Here is a 15,914-nt window from a genome sequence, read left to right on the forward strand (position 1 = left end):
TACATACATATATATATATACGTATATATATACATATAAACATACATATATGTATATATACATATATATGTATATATATAAACATATATACATACATATATAGATATATATATATATACATATATACATATACATATACATATATATATATATAGCTTTGAGACATGGCAGGTGTCTCATTAAGGGATTTAATATCATTTATGTTTTAAGTGTTTGTTAAAATAAACAAAAATACACAAAAAGCAGACACATGTTGAACGGGAACTACACAAGTTTATCATACAAGAGATGTCCGTCTGTCCAACGATTTGCTTGACAGGTTTAAAATTTGTCAGGTGACTTGCTCAGGACACCAGTGTGTGCGGTGGCGACTTTGACGATGTCCGGATAAGAAATACAAGCGTCATCAATAGAAATGTGACAGATGTATCACTAAACGAGCCATTTCTGCCCCCTCGCACTAAAACACAGGCTCATGTTGAACAGGTTCTGCACTAGTCTTTACAGATGTCTTCCTTCTAACGGAAAACAAACAAGGCTGCTCTCTCCTCGTGTCATTAAGGACAAAACAAAACCTCTTTCGGTGAAGTTGCTTAAGGGAGGAGGAGGAGGAGGAGGAGGAGGATGATGATGATGATGAGAGAGCAGAGGTAAGAACAAGTGCAAATCCATGAGAGGGAAAAGTGGACGTGATGAGAGAGGAAAACAGAGGGAGGACTGGGGGGAGGGGGGGAGGTGTGTGTGTGTGTGTGTCCAGGGGAATGGGGAGGGCACTGAATACATAATTGACATGCACACACACACACACACACACACACGCTCAGACAGAGGGACGGTCCCTCTTCTGCCCACTGCTCGGTGGTGATGCTTTAGCGGCTGCTACATTAGCCTTGTTAGATATGCAAAGTGGGCCAATTAGCAGCACAGTGGGCAGGAAGTGACATGTTCCACCTGAAGGAGCCCAGAAACAACGTTGGCGTTCACAGCCAGCAATAAATCACTGTGAGTCTCTGTGTGCACGTGTGTGTGTGTAGTGTAGTGTTGGACGGGAAAATACCACACACACACCTACCTGAATTAAAAGCTAATTCGCCACGGGCTAATAAAAACAATCAATAACCTGATTTGAAACTCTGAGGAATCACATCCACCGTCTCTCCAGGAAAAGATCACTCTGCCTTCGCGGCTCAGTCTGCGCTCACTCGAGTGTTGCCGTGAAATTGGCTGCAAACAAAAGACAAACAGCTGCAGTGGGTCGTCTGCCGCCTTTGATTTGATTTCAGTGGGTGTCACAGTGTTTTCTCGTGTGGGGAAATCCGTCCTGGTCGAGCGTCAAATTCAACATCAGGAGGACACAAAGCTAATTCTGTTGCCAAGAAAACAGCAGCGTGTCTCATGAGACCGAGAAACAAATCAGCTGCCAGGATCACATGCTGCCATTTTAAACGTCTGCAAAAACACAGATATATATAAACATATACACGCCAGCGCTGAAACTAAATAACTTAAGTAACATTTATGTACGTCATGGCTGCACAACATCATAGAAAATTGTGGATGTACATGTTGCAAAGACAGCTTGAACTAGAAAGTTCAAATCTTTTTCTTTGTCTTTTTCCATAAACATCATCCATTCAGGAAATGACTCTAAATGCTGCAGTACACATGCCAGGCCTGTACTTGGCGCTGTAGCCATTGAGTATGTGCATCAGGCATGGAAGTGGTGCACAAACTTTTTTCTTTTTTTAAATACATTTTTTAAATTTAGTCAAATGAGTATATGTTACAGTGTTTACAATCACAGTGCGACTAAGGAAAGAAAATTAAAGGTAAATTGAAGCAAAAAGACAAAAAGAGAAGAGGAAGACGATAATGACAATGACAACAACGACAACGAAGATGCGTGACAGCAAAAGTAACCACAAGAGATTTTCAGACAAAATTAGCATTTTAGATCTCCCAAAATGCCGTTTTCATGTGGATTAAATGCCAGTATGATTTTTTACAAACAAAAAAACAGTAGGGGATTCACCGAGAAGAGCTCTTAAGTTCTGTTTTATTTATCTCTAAATCCCATGTTTTTGTTTACTTGAGCAGAAAACGATTCCAGAATAACATGGTTACAAATATTTTCAATAAAACCACGTTGGAATGGAAATAGCACAGGTTAGCGACTGTTAGCGACTGTCACAGTCAATGTTAGCAAAAACCAAAGCAGACACATTTCCATTTTACATAAATGAACAAACATACACATCAACGTAAAATGAGTTCCAACATCCTCTACGTGTAAAACAACGCGGGTGTATGCATGTTTATGGAGTTACTGTTTTATTTTGCTAGCTTACCTCTGTTTCCTGATTCCTTCTCTGCCGAGTCCATCACGACCAGATTGCACTTTAATGCAAACAAACTCAGGTTCATAATCCAAATTGTGTAATCCAATGAGGGGGGTGGGTGGGGGCTACACAGTCTGAGCGAGGCAAATAACTCAGATCAGGACGAGGCTAACGTTTAGAAACCCCCCAAAAGAAATACAAACAAAAAGCGCATGTGCTAAATGCTGGACTATTTATGCACAGGTTGACCTAGGGAGAAAGGCAAGGACAGGGGGTGGGGTTGGGGTGGGGTTGGGTTGGGCGTGGTCATGTAAATAGAGGGGGAAACTAAATAAAGACCAGGAACAGGAAGTGGAAAACACTAAAGCAGAGTCTTAACAGTGGTTTAAGCTTAAAATAAGACTAAATGACAAATTTTGAGTATTTCGCAATGTATGATTTCGCAAACACTCAGTATTTTTGTAGTATCATGATAATATTGTATCGCGACTTAAATATCGTTATTATATCTTATCATGGTGTTTTGGCAATTCCTATACAATAAGCAATAGGTTATATAAACACTACTTTTTATCATATTTGTTGACTTTGTTTCAGGTTTAGTTTTCATTTCCAAACAACGTAGTCATTTTCGTATAAAACGCTGTCACTGAAGACAAGGTTGCTTGTTCACCAGTGTCGTTGGCTTGTCAAAAAATTCACACATTACCACAACATATATTTTACAATACCATTTGCCAACTGTGGGGGGAGCCCAAGAGCAAATCCTACATTGTGCTACTTTAAAACCAGACTTCTCAGATCAACTCTACTGATATAATGGTTGTTTTTTTCGTCTTGTAGTTTGGTTTTGTCACTCAGTTGTGTTGTTCCAGCGCGTCCTAGTGCGCCACCTAGGTGAATTTCTCCGTCCATGCTACTCCATAGGGCGACTGGTTGCTCAAAATCCTTTAACTTGACTGAGTGTGTGAGCAAAGTAGCAAATTATTGCAATGGATTACAGACATTTTTCTCCAGTGACACACATACACAAAAAATGGCTTTCAAATATCAGGTATCAGCAGCTTTAATCCAACTATCACTGTATCAGTAAAGCTGTGCCATCCACCTGCGGCAGTGCTGCATTCACCCGAGCAGAACAGCCTCTTTATTCTCTCTGTGGTCAGCAGCTTTTCCCTCTGTCAGCGCTTTTTCTTATCCCTCTTCCTCTCTTTTCCTTTTTTTCTCCTGCAGGTACTGGTCTGGCACACACGCACAGAGAAACCTCACCTTGCAAATGAGTCCAAACATCGAAAGGACACAGTGGTCATTGAGGTGTGATGGGAGGCGGCCGAGCACAGGATCCAGAAGCAGAAGGTCTTTGTTGCTGGCCCGTTATCTTCTGGCTGGGACTAAAGACAGACGGCATCCTGCTTTCTCTCCTTATCAGGGTCATTCAATCTGTTGGTGGCAGACGCGGACTCAGGGGAGCTGCATGATTTCAAGACTTTGGCTAGCTGTCTGTCAAAAAAACTGGCTTTGTGAGGACGTGAATGTGTTCATTTCACAAACTGGGATTTTGGTCATCAAAAAAACAAAAAAAAAACCTGAGGCAGAAATGTAAAAAGACAAATGCCATGTGACTCAATTTGAATCATTAGCATATCATTGTCAAAAATTTGCTGTGTCACTGTGTTGTAAGTTCCATAAACAAGGCTAGGTTCGGCTTATGTTTTACGGCAGTAAATACTGGTGCTCGTCATTAGCTATGTTTACATGGAGACAAGTGATCGGAATAAAAGCCTCATCTAATTTTCTGATTTCATTCCGAACAAGAGGGCTGGTATATGTATATGGCGACCATAATTCGGATCAGAGTTCGTATATACAGTCCATCCGATCATGGCTTCCTGGTTTGGTGCTATAGCGTGTTTGAGCCACGTAAACATGACGAGAAGACAGCACGAACCTCTTGGAATTGAAATAACTGAAGGGATTATTAGGGCCCGAGCACGAATGCTAGGGGCCAAAACGAAATTGTGTTATCCTTCAGAGTATTATGATTATTATTATTGTTCCACAATGTAAAATTGTGTTTTAGGGCGCCTAAGCATGCTCAAAAACTCACAAATTGTTGCATCAGATCTGTCGTAAATTTAGGTATTTAAGTGGTTCAGTAAATGCGTGTCATAAAATGGAAATGGGCGGGGCCAACAGAAAATGAAAATCAGCTTTCATGAGGTCAATTTTTAACGTGTTTCCAGAACATAAACAGAACTTGGTACACATGTTATGTTACCATGTCTGAAAAGGCAATGAAGTCCTACAGGAAGGCCGCCATTTTGGTTTGAAAGTCAATTTTTTGGCAATTTGGCACCTCTGGTATTTGATCAAGCTTTACTGCAGTCATCTTCAAATTTGGTGAGGACAATGTGGACCACTTGAACATGACGTTACATGTGACGTGTCTTGCCAGACAACAGGGGACATAGTCCAACCCAGTTGAGGACAGGACCCGTTTCATGGTCATCAATAAAAGGAGACGTGTTTACATTTAGTTACTGCTTGTGTTTCCAGTCCCAAAAAAAGAACAATGAACAGGAACACAACGACAACAAGTGAAGGTACTTGTTCCGACTGAACGCTTGAATTCTGCGTCCACTAAAACGATGGAATTGTACATTTCCATGGGAACAACTCTTTTCCGAATGAATACATCTTGCACATGTAAACATAGCTACTGTTAAAGGATTGCTCAGCATTTTGGGAAATATTCATTACTTACTTTTTTTTAAAGGGCGACTTGGGAAGGTTAGCAAACTGCTAGCTAAGACTGGAGGGCGCTACACTGGACGAGTCAAGCGTTTAGAAAATATGTCTCTCAACCCTTTGAAAACTGATGTATTGACACAAACTCATTCATTAAACTTAAAGAGGTTACAGACAAACTCTGTGTCGCTAATGTTTCCTGTTTGGATTAAAAAGACGCTGCAGTCAACGCCGTGTGTGCTTTTGTTCCACGAGAGCAGCATCATCCTCATGTCTGGAAAACTACCAACAACAGCACTGGCATTGTTTCCCCGTCTCTGTTGACATTAATTACATTAATGTCGCAAAGGTAATGTGGTAATGATTTATTGACGGCCGGCTGATATGTAATTCTCATTTCAAATCAGGCTGAACTGATCATATTTAACGAGGCGCAGAGACCTCGGCCCTCGGCTCATCGTGTTATGTATGTGCGGCGTGTGATCACGTTTGGAAACAGCGCTGGAGAAGAAACGGGGAAACATCTCTGCTGACAAACTGTCATCAATAATGTAGAGTCTCTGAATCACACAACAAAGGAAAGCTGCCTCACAGGAAAAGGCCCGCGGAAGAAGGGGGAAAAAACGAGTGAATCGTCGAGATAAGACGTGTTCTGGTTTACTTTAGTGAATTTTTACTGTGATGTGAACTGTGTTGGATTGTGGGGATTTTACAGATGAAGTCACACAGTGCTGATATTTTTCCTTCATCTACAAATTTGTCTTTTTCTTTTGTGGTCAATTTTTTCAATGGTATTCAAGCAAAACTATGAATGTGAAGCAAACAACAAATAGAATTTAATTTAAAAAGTGTTGCACCACCCAAATCCCCAAAGAAATGCTATTCATTTATTTAGATTTCACAAAGAAAAGTGATGGATTCATTGTGCGTTCCATTTACATCGGAAGTTGGAACTGGGAGTGACCGTGATCCAGTTGAGAATTTGGCTGTACCTCGAGTTAGCTATCGTTAGCGACTGACTAATGCAGTTGGAAATCAATCACAAAAAAAGGATCCCAATGCTAATACACAACAACGTCAAGACTTTTGGGGGTGGAGCTTTGACAAGAGGGCTGATGGGAGGTGCCTGCTATTGCTAGCTTTGTTGTTTACCCTTACTTAGATCAAACTATATTGCGACTAAGTGATCTAGGTATTTACCTTAATTATTGATTTGAATTTATTTGTGTTCAACAATGTCTGTGTAATTACTACTAGAATTTTACAATGGAACCACACACACACACAAACTAAATAAAGACAAGATTAAATCCAGAATTTTACACCCTTTATTCCAAATGACTCTCTTTTAAAACTTGAAACAGAAAGAAAAATAAAGACTAAATAAACTTCCAAAAAGATAAAACATTACTTATACAGTTAAAAGAGTCATTGATTAAACACAGAAAAAGAATTCTGAGATATTTATTGTTTTAATGCACGGAAAACACTTTTTTTTAATGTACTAGGCACCAGATGTAAATGTAAACACACTGTAAATAAACCTGGAGGACATCAGAGACATGGACTGTGTTAAAAATTAGTTATTGCGTGGCAGAGGGACGTCTCTGTGCGGTAAAGTTCGGCAGTGTGATCGCAGCGCTGTGCATATGTTGAGTGTGTGATTGTTTCTCCTTCTCGTTCATACCAAACTGAATAGAGTGAATTCAATTTTTTTATCACTTTGTATCCAAATATTATGATATTTGTTCAAAATCAATCGTTACAGCCTAAAAGTTCATCAAAACCATCTGACGTAATTTCTTTATGGAGGGAGAAAGTAGTCACAGGCTGTATTTACTCAGAATACATGCGTCAGTTGGCGGATCTGTCAACCATTCTGTTGTGGTGAAGCGGGAGCTAAGTCGGAATGCTAAGCTCTTGATTTACCAGTCGATATATGCTCCAACCCTCACTTACGGTCATGAGCTCTCGACCAAACGAACGAGATCGCAAATACAGGTGGATGAAATGAGTTTCCTCTCAGCCTTAGAGATTGGACATCAGGGAGGGGCTCAGATTAGAACCGCTGCTCCTCCACATCCAGAGGAGCCAGCTGAGATGGTTTGGGCATCTGGTTAGGATGCCTTGGGCATTTACTCTGGGCCGACTCAGGACTCACTAGAGGGATTATATATCTCGGCTGGCCTGGGAATGCCTTGGAATCTGACCCGGAGGAGCTGGCAGAAGTGGCTGTCTGGGCTTCCCTACTAAGGCTGCCCCCCCCCTGCGACCTGGACCCAGATAAGCGGAAGGCAATGACACGCTTATCCAGTTGCATAAGTAACTCATCAACAACAACAAAAAAACTATATCACATTTGGTGTGAACGGACTTTTTTTCTCTCAATAGACCCAATGGACCAATCCAGTGTTTTCATACAGGTCCTCTTTCTCCACCAGTCCAGCGCTCTGATTGGTCGTCCAGGTTCATTTGCTCATGACTAACTGTGCTTCTCTTGTACTACACAACAAAGCAAAAACACCACAAGATGGTGAACGGCAGAACGTCCGTCATCAAGGAGAGACATTTTATTGGGCGTCACACTGGTCCAGTTTTGAAAGAAGGAACATTTACTCTAAGTATAAGGATTTCCCAGCCTGCAGTTTGAGGTGAAATTCACAGCACAGTCGAGAGATACAGTACCTGCTCAGCTAGTTTAAGTGTGGAAAAGACAAACCACTGTGGCTCCAGTGCAGTGCTTTAAATTGCCTCGGGGAACGGAGGGGCGAAACGGCTCATTTATACGACGAGGTACGGTCTTAACTGGGTCAGAGCGCAGCTTCCACCAAACTCAGCTACTTTTAAAAGACTTAAAAACACCGCAGTGATGCTAAGAGACGTCCAGAGGACTCGCGGGCCGCTCTGTAATTACTGAGATTTAAGGGAAATCCTTGACATTCACAGATTTCGGTTGTTGTTTTTTAATCAGTTAGCAGTTTGAGAATCTGGGTTGAATTAGTTCAGCTCCTAATGAATGTTTTGTAGTGTATTTATCAGTAGTTTTCCAACCTTGGTTGTTGTTTTTTTGACCCTTTAAAGTAAATTAATGTCACTTATTAATCATCAAGGCTGAGATTTTTTTTCTTAATTATCTACATTCTGAAAACAGAAAATGTCAAAGTAATAACTGTACATCAGATTCAATGTGGATGGCTCGTGTGAATGTAGCACACACGATGTGTGTTAAAGGTCCAGTGTGTAAGAATTAGAGACTGATCTGTCCTTTTCCCTAGCATGCAAGGGAACTACGGTGGCCTTCACAGAACCAGAACCAGAACCGTTTGTAGCTTCCTCCTTCTTCTTTGTTGGTTTAGCACTGGTTTATGTGGAGGGAGTACAACAATCTTTGACTACAACATCCATTCAGTCTGCCCTAGAAATGTGGCGTCACAATATGGCAGCAAGCCCTCCTTTTCCCTAACATGCTAGGGAACTACGGTGGCCTTTGCATGACAGAAAGGTTTCCTGCTCCTTTTTAGCATTGGGATATTTTCTTTCTTTGAGTACAACATCCTTTTAGACTGCGTAAGAAACTTGCAGGCACAAGATGATGGCCTTTGCTGCTTTTTTGTTGGTTTTAGCATTTGGTTTGTGTGAACTGAGTTCTAAGCTTTCACTTCAAAACACAAAAACAGACCACTAACTTTCCCTGGCATGCAAGGGAACTACGTTTTTTTTGTTTCCTCTATGGTCAGAGCCATTTTTTATTACTTCTGTATGAAGCTTTTACAGATCTGACATCAACATCCATCTTAAGGGAATCAGATTATGCGCAGATCGTGCTGAGTACATGTCCGGACTCCAATCCCATTTTGAATGTGCCTGTGATCTGATTTTAAATATAAATAAATAATCGGAGGTGGTTTGAGGACACATCGCTTGTGCGTTCTTTTATTTGCAGCCATATTAACATATATTGTTACTTTTCTAATGGTTAAAATCTTATTTCATGCTACAGCAGCCCAAGTCAGGCTTTGATTCATTGAAGCTTCTTTCATCCCTCTGTTCGCTCTCTGTTATTTGCACACAGCTCTACAATTGGACTTATTAAAAACATAATTTTCTTCTTTCTAACAAACATGATGTCATTTTAAATTTGAATACAGGACTGGGGAAGCCAGATCTGAACATATGTGGTCACAGGATAATTGAGGATTGGACGTTTAGACCAGAGGACCGGAGGCTAAAAGACAAATCAATTATTATTATGGGTAGTTTATTGAATTTGCGCTGATAAACCTTCCTAAAATGTTACATACTGGACCTTTAAAACACGTAACTGTGTTTCTTTGTCGGGGAAAATGATGAAATCAGTGCAAAATAACATCTTGTTCTGGAGCAGCTTGAACAAAGGTCAGTCGAAATCTGTGCTAGTTAGCGATGGTAAACATCACATGATGCTTGTTAAGTAAAGGAGGCACCATCATCATCATCATCAACCTCCTCCTCACATACACACACACACACACACACACAAATTGTGCAATGCAACAAACACAACTCAAACCAGTAATGTGGAGAGTCAAAGCATCAACCTCACCCCGTATGGCTCTGAAAGAAGTCTTACAGGTTTTCACGTCAAATTCACATAGATACAGTACTGCTCACACGATTATCTGCTACACGGCTCTGCTCACCCTACAGAGAGAGGGGAGAGGGGGGAGGGTTACAATTTACACAGCAGAGAGAGGAGGAGGAGGAGGAGGGGAGGGACAGGGGAAGCATATACCAACAACGAGTTAGCCATATCTACTGCTACTGCATATCACAAACTACCCATTTTTGTAAAGATGTACTATAATATTACTATACTAGGTCTAGAGGTGCATTCACACCACACGCAATGCCATTTTTCACCGGACAAAGTCAACGCAAAGACGCTCGTAGATGCTAATTCCACACCAGATACACCAGGGGGAGACAAATCCTGCGACACTAATTCGGCGAAGATGCAAAATCCGCATTTCTGCATTGAAGGATTAGAACCAAGCGATAATTTGACTGGACACAAAATCGTGAGAGCTTATCAGTGATTTTTGATTCTTCCAATGTGGCGATGTTACATAAGAGCACATGTGTCAAACTGGCGGCCCGGGGGCCACATGTGGCCCTCCAGTCGATTACATGCGGCCCGCCCACCACTGTGCAAGGTGATGGAATAGAGACAGAATATAAGACTAAATGTATTTGCCGGCAATATTTGTATTATAGTATAGTATAGTATAGTATAGCTTTGTTAAATGTATTACACTCAACATGAAATTGCATATATATAAGCTGTTTTAATCACAATTATTATCCTCGTCATTATTTGCAAAATTTTCAATTTAATTCTCCATTTTTGTGCATCATAAATATGTTTTTATTGTGAATCATTTTGTACCAAAACAAGCACTTTTACTCTGCAATAATGTCTAATATCATAATAAATATCTTATATTGCCCACTGGCAACTAAATAGTTGTTTTTTCCACTTTGTTTCCTCTATGTCGGCCCCCACTTGACCAGACTAGATGCTCATTGGCCCCCAGGTCATTTGAGTTTGACACCCCTGCATAAGAGAGAGGACAGTTGGTGTACGTGAGAGGACGGGGCAGAAAATGAGCAGGGAGGTAAAGTTTAGTGTCTTTCAGCCGTTGGTCCCACTGTTGCTGGTTGGTCGGTTGTTGGCCGTCAGCTTTAGCATTAGCCACAGGCTAGCAGATGCTGGTTATGTTTACTCACGTTACTTAAGGGTAATTACTGGGATCACAAGGTTCACTACTGGCGACGTCAACTGGATTTAAAACCTCGAGTGATTCAACGGAATCTGAATAATGAGACGCAAACCAGAGGAAATTGAGGAAATTGAGTGAAACGGTAAAGAACTCGCCGAGGTTTTCCCGCTCTATGTGTCACCGCAGCAGATTTATTTGATCTGCGCAGATATTTTACGCCGAACGTCCTTCCTGACGCAACACTAACATTTATCCGGGCTTGGGACCAGCACTACGAGTACACTGTATGTGTCCCCCCCTTGTGGATTGGGACAATTTAGAGTGTCCAATCAATCAAATCAATGGGGAGCAATGGGATCGGGTACCTTGCTCAGCCCCCTGACCTGTTGGGATTCGAGCCAGCCAAGTTCCCTTTCCACTAGTCCATGGGTTACACGAGTAATAAGAAATAATTCAGCGACCACAGAAAAACTGCTTTGCGCTCGGTGTAAATGCACCATCATTAGCGAGTTATTGGTCCAGCAGCTCTTTGTTTCTTTTTTTTATTAATGTTCTTCTATATTTGTGTCTTTCTCCAGACATCAACGATAAAAACAAACACAAACAGAAACTTGAAATGACGCCAGAACACGACAGCTGCCACGGTATCTTTTTTTCTTCTCTGCTGTGATGTCATCTTGGTGGCTGCGTAGTTTGCGAGGGGAAAAAATCTTCCCCTGCGGTGCACTTTTATTAAGAGCTGTTAGAAAACGGCGGGTCGGGAGCAGATTTGTAGCTATTCTGACGCCAGATCTTTGACTGCCCCGCGTTTACCCCGCCCGACTCATCCTCCTCTGGAATCATCACTTCCACAGCTGAGTGCTGAGGGTCTGACCAGAAGCTGTTGGCGGGGCGGGGGGCCAACCGGCCGCGGGTCCGCCTGGTGCCGACTCTCCGCCGCTCACAGCCATGCCTGACATCTGCTGGGTCATCTGAGGGAGAGAAGTTCGGAGGAGAGTCAGTGTTGGAGCATGAAAGACACAGCAGCAGCTTCCCCGAGGCGAGACCCTCCATCCCTCACTTTATTTATTTTTATTTTTTTACCTTCTCTCCAGCTCTTTAAAGGTTTTCCGGCTTCCCCTGCTCCCTGCCCTCTCCACCTCATTCCCTCACCCTGCTGCCTCCAGCTCCTCCTCCTCCTCCTCCTGCTTCCACGGCGTCTCATCTATAATGAATGCACTGTGGTGCAGCGCGGCTCACTTATCTGGTCACATGAGAGCTGAGGCTGAGTGTGTGTACGCGTGTGTGTGTGTGCAGGAATATGTGTGTACGTGTCAGCAAGTCACACGGACGTGCAGTGGGCTATTATCGACCGTGTGCTCGTTCATCAGCCGACGACGCTCACATCTCATAACCATCCCCCCACCTGTCCTCTTAAAAGCTGGTGTATATATGAACACTCACTGGACCTAATAAAGTGGCTTGTGGGGTCTGATTTAGAAAATGTTGAGTTGTTGTTGTTTCTTTAATTTTTTCGAACCAGCCTGTTCGTTCTCCACTGACCTCTGAACTCGTGGAGACACTTTTGCCCAGAGAACTGCTGCCCACAGGAGATTTTTTGTGAAAAGTGGAGGGTAGGTCTAAAGCCCCTTTTCCACCTATGGTCCCAGCTCGTCTCGCCTCGGCACGACACAGCTTAGGTTGGTTTTCCACTACAAAATAGTACCTACTCAACGTGTACACTGATAACCATGAGCCTCTGTTGGGGTCACTACAGCAGATGATCCATATATTGGATTTGGCAGGATGGGTTTGGCACAAGGGGTTCACAGGATGTGGCAATGGGGATTGGGTACCCTGCTCAGGGGTACACCAGCACTTAACATGGAAGGGTTTCAACCCAGCAAACCCCAAGCCAAGATCACAAGCCAAGTTCCCTTTCCACTTGGCGATGGACTGCCCCCAAAAGAAGACATGAATGTTTGACAGAAACCATTCTTAGTTTTTCTTATTCCATCATTCATTTGAGGCAAATCGCTCAAAGACATTAAACTTGTGTTGTCTTCTGCAGTCAACGCAAAGATAGTAGTACGTGTAACTTTCACGTCAGTTGCACCATGGGAGACAAATCCTGGGACACAAAATCCTTAAAGATGTGAAATTCACACTGTTCCGTTCACCTGCTCAAGCCGGAATACTAAAACATGGAATGCAAATTTCTCAAAGACGTGAACAATTGCTGTCGTCTTGTTGAAATAATTCAACTCAAGCCAAAACATTTGAAGTCAAGAAGGAAGCCAATTGCCTTCCAACGTCTTGATGTTATAAAAGAAATGGAGCAGAGCTGCTGTTTGTGAGAGAGAGGAACAGAAACTAAGCGAGGAAGTTCAACAAGCTTTAGTTGTGCGTTGTCTCTGAGGTGGAATCGATCGTTCTGTCTCAAACTAGAAAGAGTCCTGGGAAGAAAGGATGGTTTTCAAGTTTCGTCTGTGGCTTCTGAACAGGTAGAGGAGGACGAGGACTGTTCTGGAAATCATCCAGGTTCACAAATGCTGGATATACTTGCGAGTTCTAGTGTGAAAGAGGCTGCTCTCAGGTGTGTCTGCCAGGATATTAAAGAGCCTGAAGGGGGGTGAAAGTCGTGGTTTCGCCCAGGATTACAGAGCAGAACACACTGTGTGGGACGACATATCAAATTTTACGACCTGGATAATGGAAAAATCTTTTTCAGAGGTGGAGGGAAAGAGCGCCACATAAGACAAAAGAAACAACATTAATGACTATTTTATTTCGGTCCGCGGACGCGCGGTAAACATTGCAACGAGATGTCTGAAGATTCAACGACCAGTGAAAGTGGAGCGGAGCCGCGGCGAGCTAAGTGTTATCACCCTCTCTTGACATGAAAACGTTTTTAGACTAATTTGTTCCTGTCTGACCTGTTAGTTTGTTACCTGGCTCATATTCCACTGTCCTTGCTGCTGCTGCTGCTGCTGCTGCTGCTGCTGCTGCATGTGGTAAGTGTTCTGTCCTTGGTTGGCTGCCATCATGCTCTGCTGCTGCTGCTGCTGCTGCTGCTGGATGCCCACGTAGCTCCCGTTGGGCAGAGCCATGCTGGACATCATCGGACATCCGCCCATAAACTGGCCCATGTACACACCTGCCAAAGTTAAAAAAAAAGAAAAAGAGTAAAGAGTTAGATTTGTGTCGCACTAACTCTCCAGAGCAAACACTGTTTTACAACTCAACACGCAGTAAAAGAGACAATTAAGTGTGTTTGCTTTCAAGGAAAACGGCTGTTAATCCTAGTTTGTTTTAATGCGCTAAAGAGAAACTAAAGTAAATGGCGGGCGAATAATGAACTCATAAAACAAACACTAACACAACTTCAACACAACCCACTTTTAACAAATGACCACAGTATAAACACAACAGAAAAAACTCTGAAATCTCTTCATATGAAAGGTTCTGCTCCAATAAATCCATAATTCACTCAGTATATAAATATGGAAAATAAAAGATCTGACACAACAGACCATTCAGTCCAAGAAACCCGTCTTGTGTGGTTTCCCAACAACATATGGAACCCGGACACAACTTGACGAGTTTCATGGATGAGAGTATCTCTGGAAGCGGTTCTCATCCATACGGCGCTCCCGAGGTTTCTTTTCTGTAGATGTTTCCACAACAGAGAGAACGTCAGCGTTTTGGTTGATTAAAAATACGGCAACTTACGCCAACCGCACCCATCGCGTCATAAAATGTACAAAGTCCAGTGTGAACACAAGTGGACGATACACACTGTTTTCCAGTCGTGTGCTGTAGCTAAACCGTCTAAATGGGAGCATAATTGACTATATTAACTACTTGTGCTGTTGAAGAAGAGCTGAAACTAGTGATTGAGACCATTAGCTGCTCAGGAAAATGTTTGCTGATGTTTTAAATCAAGTGAGAATAGACTTTCATGCAAACTCAAGTCTTCATTTTGTATATTTTTATTTCCGCATTGGGGTGAATGTACGGTCCAACGCTTCCTTCTCTCAGCTGTAATGGCACAGTCGATCCACCATCTTCCTGGGCTTCCTGCCAAAATGGCGTTGTTGTGGAGTCTTGCGTGGCAGGACTGAGTGACGTCAGCTCCCGGAGCTCTGAATAAAGTTCCGTGTTGATTGACAGAGTATCGCTGAAGCTTCAAGCAGGATATGAGCGAGAGATTTCTGGGGTGTTAGCCAGTCTTTGATCTCCACCCGCATTTATTTGAACTCAGGAAAGACAATGAAGCAGCGGAAAGCCCTACACGCCGATTTCCACTCCTAATCCTCTAAACACATCTGTGTGATCGCGCAGCGTTATAATCAACGTGCACAAGCAGAGAGCAAGAGCTGTCTGTGCAAATCTGCTGCCTACCATCAGCACACATGTAAGTAACTCCCACACACACACACACACGCACACACACACACACACGCTCAGGCCCATGTGTATACATGCTGTAGCACCCGCCAACACACACACACACACACACACACACATACAGACACATGTATACAAACAGTGCTGGCGCTTCATTCTTTGCTCATAATAACTGTGAGATGAGTGTGAATCCGCACACACGTCTCTATTTTTACGGCTGCAGTGGGACTCGTGTAAATGCGGCGTGGAGTGGACCGCGCTTTTTCCTTTCTTTTTCTTTCAGCACGCTGACCTTTAGTCCGCCTCGCTCGCCTCCATTTTTATGATGCATCTTTCTTTCCTCTCAGGTGTGTGTGTGTGATTGTCTGTGGAAGAGTGTGTGTGTGTGTCTGTGTTGTGCAGGCACCCACACGTCTGAGTGTGCGCTGTCGCGCTGATGATTCCTCTTTGCTTTGGAGAGACTATGCATACACATATGTATATACATACATGTATATATGTATATATATGTATATATATATATATATATATATATATATATATATATACATATACATATACATGTATGTATATATATATATATATATATATACATATATATATATATACACATATATATACACATATATATATATATATATACATATATATAGCATAATAGCCTCTGTATACATTTAAC

At 42.3% G+C, this 15,914-nt stretch overlaps 2 protein-coding genes across 2 annotated transcripts in view; one reads left to right on the top strand and one right to left on the bottom strand.

Moving 5' to 3' along the window:
* b3gat2 (beta-1,3-glucuronyltransferase 2 (glucuronosyltransferase S)) overlaps positions 1 to 3,921 on the top strand; it is a 43,717-nt gene extending 39,796 nt beyond the window's left edge. The window contains exon 4 of the mRNA XM_044046485.1: positions 3,573 to 3,921. Within this exon, the coding sequence (XP_043902420.1) occupies positions 3,573 to 3,659 (87 nt within the window). The 3' untranslated portion in view covers positions 3,660 to 3,921. The remainder of the gene's footprint in view (positions 1 to 3,572) is intronic.
* Positions 3,922 to 11,664: 7,743 nt separating this feature from the next.
* LOC122782220 (stromal membrane-associated protein 1-like) overlaps positions 11,665 to 15,914 on the bottom strand; it is an 85,572-nt gene continuing 81,322 nt past the window's right edge. Inside the window, exons 9-10 of the mRNA XM_044046488.1 lie at positions 13,777 to 13,982; positions 11,665 to 11,817 (exon numbers count right to left, since the gene is read on the bottom strand). Of these exons, the coding sequence (XP_043902423.1) occupies positions 11,689 to 11,817; positions 13,777 to 13,982 (335 nt within the window). The 3' untranslated portion in view covers positions 11,665 to 11,688. The remainder of the gene's footprint in view (positions 11,818 to 13,776; positions 13,983 to 15,914) is intronic.

The sequence above is a fragment of the Solea senegalensis genome, linkage group LG15 (assembly GCF_019176455.1).
Source record: "Solea senegalensis isolate Sse05_10M linkage group LG15, IFAPA_SoseM_1, whole genome shotgun sequence".
Classification (NCBI taxonomy): Eukaryota; Metazoa; Chordata; class Actinopteri; order Pleuronectiformes; family Soleidae; genus Solea; species Solea senegalensis.